An 8,023-nucleotide genomic window follows, 5' to 3' on the forward strand; every position below is an offset into this window, starting at 1 on the left:
GAATTATTGTTTTAATTTATCTTTTAACTTTATCGAGTAAACTTTCTGCAATAATTAAATTTTAACTTTATACAAATTTATTATAAATTTATTTAAAAAACGTTAGTGTTGAATTAAATATTTCATCAATTATTAACGCTTCTATTCACATGTATTATTTTTTCTACTTTTTCTAATAATACATTTTTTAAATTCTTTTCATTCTCACTCCTATATTTACTTTCGTGTGTTTATATTTACTAGTTTATCTATATATTATGTTCTCTACTAATTAATTTTTACTAATTTCCCATTTTGATTTATTTAATGTATTTATTAATCGTGATCATTTTATTCTCAGTTTTATCAGTAAATGTTCTTAATGCAACTTTTTATAGAAATCTTTTAATTGCATATTGCAATATTTCCTATTGCCTGTAGGATTTTCTGTGGAACTGGATATAAAATTAAGTATGGATGCACACTTGTACGATATTTTATGTCTAATTAAAATTATTTATCCCGATCTCAGTTGTCTGTACTAATCTGTAAAATGTTAATATTACTTTTATGTTTTTCTGAAGATTTTTTAATTCTTCCTTATTGTATATTTTGTTATTAATTTTCACTGTTTAGTGATAATGACAAATACTTATATATCAGCTTTAAAATAACTTAATGATATCTAATATTAATTTCATTTTAATTATATTATTTTTGCATTTGCCTTTTCGATTTAATAAATTTTTATAGTTTAGATAATAATAGATTTTATTTCTTCTATATTTTATTCTGACTTTCGACATTTTTATCTATTCCTTAATGTATTATGACATTCATTCGAAATATATATATTTTAATTTCAATTTTGTGATAAACTTATTTGTCTATTATTATCTCATAAAAGAAATCATTTATAGGAGTATTGATAAATAATTATTATAAGATTTCTATTTCATTTGTTTTCGTATTACTTTTACTACTAAATATTATTTATTTAATGATCCCTATTATTGTATAAAATAGATATTTATAAATAATAATATATGTAGATGATACACAATAGATATATTATTCTTTATAAATATTATTTATTTAATAATTCAAACATATTGTATAAAATATATTAACAAAAAATAATATATCTATATGATACACAATATGCATATAATATAATATATTTATACAGTGTTTCAATAATATTTAAATATAAAAAAAAAATAATATTAAACTTATTGAAAAGTTTATTGAAACCAAAATTATGTAAGCAATATTTTTACATACTTAAAGAAATAAGATTGGCTGTTGACTTTTATAAGTTTAATTTGGTTTATTGTTATTCTTTGTGTTAAAGCAAGTTGTTTTAATATTATGTCAGTTACAACTTCACAAGATAAGACAAACATTTTATAAATGAATCAAGTATATATTAAATGCCTATTTTAAATACGAAAATAACGATCAATTATGTCGTAAAAATTTTGTTTTTAACTTAATTTTAATCTTTATTATTTGCAATTAATAACATAAAGAATTACATTTACTATTTAATTTGAAAAATTTTTACTTAGTGTTTTGTTATAGCACGATTCTCAGTTCTTTCAATCACCACCTCTTGAACAAAATTTAGATATCAAAAGCTTCGAAGCTGTGAAAAAGTGTTTATAAGAGAAAGTGCTTTAATACTTAATAAACAATACAAAATTATAAAAATGTTTTTATACACCTGAAAAAGATATTCATAATTATTTTTAAGTCACTCCATATAATTTAATTCTAAAATAAATTACATTTTATTTATTGACAAGTGGAATTAATAAAATTGATACAATAAAATTAATATTATTCATTTATTAATATTATTACAGTTATATAATAGTATATATTTAAAATATTTTCAGAATGCATTTAAAGATTTATCTATATGTGATTCAATATCTAATATTTTGTAAGTTATTAAATATTTGTTATTTTCATTAATTTACATCATAATTTCAAATAAATTATTATAAAAATAATTTTATATAAAAATTTTACTTTTCAGGCAATCAATATGAATTTATTACTGGAAAAGCTATGATGGGTCAAAATATTAAACATGCTGCACCTGGAGAATTCACTTACATAGTATCATTTATGAAAATTAATGAAAGAAAGCCTAATACAGAAAATGATTATTTGTGTACAGGGACGCTAGTTTCAAGAAAAGATATTTTAACCGTGGCACATTGTTTTAAATTTTGCACAATCGAATTTAGTGAAGCAATTGTAGGATCCGTTGATTTAAGATCTGGTACAAAATTTTATCCAAAAAAATTAATAACTCATTTTATCTGGTCGACATATAAAAAATTACGTTCATTGAATATGCATGATATTGCTATAGCCAAAGTAAGTTTTACTACAAGCAAAAAATAAATAATTATTATAAGTATTCTTCTAAATACAATATTTTTCAATTTATAAAGCACTTTAACTTTTATAAATACTTATATATATATATATATATATATATATATATATTCAACATTTATAACTTTTGATCAGGAATACAGTAATAAAAAACAGAAGGTTATATATATATATATATATATATATATGCGAATTAATAAGTAATTTTATTTTTTTAATCTATTTTAGCTAGATAACCCTGTTCCTGATGAAATCCAAATAGCCCCACTTTCAAAATTAACCAATATTCACTCCAAAAAATTAAATGTCGTAGTAGCAGGTTGGGGTGAACAAAATAATGGAAAAATTTCAATGATTATGGAAACTGCAAACTTAGAAACCATACCAAATGCGCAGTGTGTTCAAAAACTAAAGAAACTCAATGTAAATATAAATGGTTTGGATACAAAACATATATGCGCTATTGGAAATCCACCTGTAATTATGTGCAGAGTAAGTATATTTAATGTGCTTCAATAAGATATATAGATTTCATAAATCATAAATAGTATTAAAATAATTTTATTATAGTAAAATACCTTTTCGCAAATATTAATCAGAAGATAATCTAAAAATATTGAATTTGCTTACGTTTCTTCAAATAAGAAATTAATAAATTTGGCAACTACACTAAGCGTATATATTATATAAAGATGTTTATAATTTACAAATTGTACCTTAAAATTATAAATATTGAAAAAATAATATATATACATTTAACAATGGATATTAAAAAAATATCGATATATTATATACTTTTACTATGATAAAAATAATTAAAAGTATATTTCTATTATAAGTACATAGAATCCGAATTATTTGCATAGCTTAGTAGTATTACAATATTTTAAAATCAATCAAAGTATGATTGAATGTATTGATGATATATAATTAGAAAAAAAATTGAAAACATCTCAACAATCTCAGATTGTAATTAATAACTCTACGATTAATTATTTAATATAACCTCTGCCCATTCTAAGTAAAAACATCGCCTTTTATACTTAATTGTTATTTAACATGGTAAAATGCTCTTAATAAGTCGATTTAATTTTTCTATTACAAAGTCCTCATACAACAACTCAAGCAGATATATTAAATCTAAACGAAAAATCTAAAAATAATTGATATGATATCGGGTGACTCGAGGAGCTGAAAATTTCCGAATTCATACTATTCAACATATGCTCTCCAAATTTTAGGAAAAATACGTTTAAAAACAGAAATTTAATTGGCTGGACATATTTTTATTTAGTGGATTGATAAAATTTGAATAAAGTGTGTAACTTGCTCAATAATAGAGACTTTCGTCGTACGTTTTAAATGTCAATAAATGATATACCACATTTAGTCTGTGCGTAGGCAATTAAACATTCTTATGAACAGCCGTGGTGTATATATAAATTATAAAAATTACTTTGCTTTGATTTTAAATCGATTCTCATTAGAAAATAATGTATAAAAATTTGAACCATAAAGAACTTTTTATTTAAATTTTATTGTCCGAATAGATTAATCTGAATAGCATAAAGTTCAAGTCACAGATCTTGAAGGGAATAAGGGAAATAGAATAGAATGATAGGAAGATTTAACCAGCGACAGAGAAAGAGAGAGAGAGAGAGAGAGAGAGATATGAATTATTGTAGTGGTAGAAAAAGTGATTAGCAAAAGATTCTAATACGATTTCAATATGTAAATTGCCCCAGTTTAATGTCAATTACGATATGCGGTCACAAGTTTGGAAGAAACGAAATATTTACACCAAATTTTTATTTTATTGTTGATGCGTTCAATTTTGAACAGAATTATTTGCCCGGAATAAATCAATAAATTTTATTTAATGATCAAATATCATATTAGATCATATTATCATATTAGTACAGTACAAATCATTAATAATTATATCGAAAATCCCCATTATTTATTATATATTATTTTATTTTCTTATTATACTATTAAAGATACGTATTACATATTCAATTTTTATTTAGATAATTTAACGTGACAAAATATTAATTGTATTATCCAAAAAGTAAATGACATAACGATCACTAAATGTATTTGATACAAAGAGAAGGATTTTCATTAAAATCTTTTAACGCAATTTTTAATAATTGATATGTATAAAATATTTTGGATAATAAAATTTTCATTTATAATTTAATACTACGTATTTTTAAAAGAATTTTTAAGTATTATTGTAAGTAATATTTTTTTATTTTAGGGGAACAGCGGCAGTCCATTGTTATATGAAAATACTTTAATAGCGATTCATGAAGGAATTTGTCCACACGAAGAAAATTCTAATCATATTGAAAAAATAAATATGAATTTGTCAATTGATTATTATAGAAATTTCATAGAAGACGTTATAAATATTTTTTAATCACATTTGTAATATCTTTTTATTACGTCTAATTAAACAAATTTATTGTATTATTATTAATGTGAGATTATAATCTTTGTATAATACACATCGTTAATGTAACGTATTCAAATATATTTTAGATAATTTAAGCTGAAATTAAGTTATTTTGATCTATATGATTGTAACATGCCTTTGCCCTTTACCTTTAATGTTTATGACTAAGAGGGTGCTTTATAGTTTATTTTATTATTCTACCGCAATTGGTAGTGATCTCACACGTCCAAGATTTAGCATTCATTCACAATCAATTTCAATCACAAATGTTTTAATGTATTCATAATTCAGAGGTATTTTTAATGTTTTGCTCCATAAATATTGCAAGTGTCCGTCGATCCAACTTCGTCTAGTGATCCATCAAACCACACCTGCGCCAAGAATCGGAGCATAATACCGCACCAATCAATGCTGTATTGTAGCCTGCAAATTCTCAATGTATTCGATCGTCGGTCCATGCCGTACGCAGCATCGTTAACTCATCATTATTATTAACAATTTGCCATTATGTTCAACTAATGCAATTATTCCGACATTAAGAATTTTCAAACTCTATTAACGATTCGCGCATGATCTACAACACCGCCTGGCTAAAAATTTTGGCAAACATACGGTGTTTCATCACCTTAATAAAGAACAACTTATTTATTGTAATAAATCTCGAGTACAAATTTATCGTACGTTAAACTATATTATTTTTAAGAATAAATTTCGAATAAGTCAAATACAATATATATATATATATATATATATATATATATATATATATATGGTTTGCTGATTTATAATAAAATATCTAATACTTAAGCGCAAAGTTAATCTACAATTAAATAAAAAATAGATGAAAATATAAATATTATATTTATTGGATTGTAAATGTGCATAAGCTGAAAATTAAGAACCGTAAGTCAGAAAAATATACTTTATTCACAAACCACAAGAGCCAGCTCGGTAATTAATTCTTAATAATTCTTATTAATTATTATCCTTTAATTAATTAAAAATTTATTTTCTTACATTGGCTTTCTTACAAGTAATAGAATATCACGATCAGAATCTACAATAAACAATTAATTGAAATAAAATAAAAATAACTCGTTTTCCAACTATTATAGAACGACACACATTTACATGATACGAACTCTAATATTATTTATCAAATATTTTAAAATACCAAGAAAAATATCATGGGGGACAACTTTACTAAAATATTATTAATTATTTGTGATTAATATTAATATGATGAATATAATTATTGAATGACAGAATGTAAGATTATATCTATGTATTATACTACGTAAGATCATAAAAATTGGTAAACCTATGATGAGACTATCACGATAGCAATGTTAAATGTTAAATTGCCAATTCCAATTTTTATATTAGAAATACATTAGTATAACGCACTTTTATACGCACTTTTTCGACACATGTGATATCAAATTAAACATATTACATAAAGCGAAAATCGAAGGAATATCGAGATATAAAATATATTCTACGTAAAGAACTGAAACCACACAGTCTGGACAGGATAGTAGTAATGATTATCCCGTAAATATCTATTAATTGAATTATTCAGGAAATATAGACCATTCACAAAGAGAAATTTAGAGTTCATTATCAATTGCAATGATATTATAATTAATATTTATGGAATTAAATAATATCTGTTAGTTGCAGGACTTCTTCTGCCCTATTAACAAATTCGTAACAGAAATATTTAACGATTTCATTTTATTAATAAACATTATTTCTATGTTACATTTAACATATTCCAGTTTATCTTAATAAGACGTAGCAATGAATGTTAAATAAAGTATAATGCAGATAAAATATTAATATGAAATAGTAAATCAATTACTTCACTAGCTTTCAGTTACATCATTATTTGATTATTATTATGATTTTCTGAAATTGCAAAATCAAATTTAATAGAATAAATAAATTGTTTAAAGACACATTATTAGAATAAAACTTATATATCTATACATCTATATATACATAGATAGTTTTTATATATTTATATTTATATAAGTTATTTATACATAGCTTAAATATATATAAACTATCTATATATCTATACATCTTTGTATAATAGAAATTCTTGTATTAGAGAAAATATGATTGTTACAATATTATATATATAATTAAATAATAAATAAATAAATATATATATATATATATATATATATATATATATTTTTTTTTTTCAATGCGCAACACTCTATTTACAATTAATCTTATCAATAGGAATTTATATACACAAATTTTATAAATAAAGTTCAAGACATAAAAATAACCTTTTAACGATATAATTCTCAATGTAATTATAGTACATAATAATATTGTATTAATAATAGATATTATAAAATAAATATATATCGAAGCTTATCTTTTATTGTAAGTATTTATCTATAATATTATAATACAAAATGAAACAAACATAATGTTGATATGTATTCTTCATTATCTAAATATATATTAAGTAATAACTGTATTTGAACAAAATAAAGAATGATTTGGGTGTGAACAAATGCTATAAATAATTATAGTCCACAAATATCTTTTTTATTTTTTTTTTGATAATCCTTAAAAGCTTTATATTCAAAAGTAATCAATTAATTGCGATCAAAGGCGAAGTACCGCAGATCTTAATAAAGTCTGAAATTTTATAAAATTGTAAGTATTATTAAAAGCATCAAAGTCTTCATTTTTTAATTGTGTATATCTTGTTGTATATGTTGTTGTTGTTATTACAAATGTAATAACATTTTTCTTTAAAAAATACATTCTGTTATATTTGTATAAATTTAACATTTCTTTAGTTAAATAAATATACATATATCCAAATATATATATATATATATATATATATATATGCGTGCGTGCGTGTGTGTATTTAAACTTTTTATACGATATATATACACACACAATATATAAAATATATAAAATATATAATGCATTAAATGATGTATATATATATATATATATATATATATATGTATATAATATATTAAAACATTAATTAAATCGATCTTGATAAAAAGTACGTCAAAAAATTAAATCATTAAAACAAATTGCCAAATACTTTTAAAAATATGATAAAATAATCTTTATACAATTATTTTTTATTCGAATTTAAAATATTAATGAAAAATATAAATTATA

The 8,023-nt window shown here is 21.8% G+C and overlaps 1 protein-coding gene across 1 annotated transcript; it reads left to right on the forward strand.

Annotated features, from left to right (window-relative positions):
• The first annotated feature begins 1,881 nt into the window (after positions 1 to 1,881).
• LOC105360359 (chymotrypsin-2-like) lies at positions 1,882 to 4,942 on the forward strand. The gene is made up of 5 exons (XM_011497249.1): positions 1,882 to 1,927; positions 2,024 to 2,370; positions 2,620 to 2,883; positions 4,655 to 4,791; positions 4,939 to 4,942. The coding sequence occupies exons 1-5, from the start codon at positions 1,882 to 1,884 to the stop codon at positions 4,940 to 4,942; spliced, it is 798 nt and encodes a 265-aa protein (XP_011495551.1).
• Positions 4,943 to 8,023: the final 3,081 nt, after the last annotated feature.

This window comes from Ceratosolen solmsi, unplaced genomic scaffold, assembly GCF_000503995.2.
Source record: "Ceratosolen solmsi marchali unplaced genomic scaffold, CerSol_1.0 scaffold13, whole genome shotgun sequence".
NCBI classification, from domain to species: Eukaryota; Metazoa; Arthropoda; class Insecta; order Hymenoptera; family Agaonidae; genus Ceratosolen; species Ceratosolen solmsi.

Bases quoted from the DNA above. Each gene is read 5' to 3' on its own strand.
- LOC105360359 (XM_011497249.1), top strand. From the start codon at position 1,882: ATGCATTTAAAGATTTATCTATATGTGATTCAATATCTAATATTTT. The intron at 1,928-2,023 runs GTAAGTTATTAA...TTTACTTTTCAG, and splicing joins GATTCAATATCTAATATTTT to GCAATCAATATGAATTTATT. The intron at 2,884-4,654 runs GTAAGTATATTT...TTTTTATTTTAG, and splicing joins CACCTGTAATTATGTGCAGA to GGGAACAGCGGCAGTCCATT.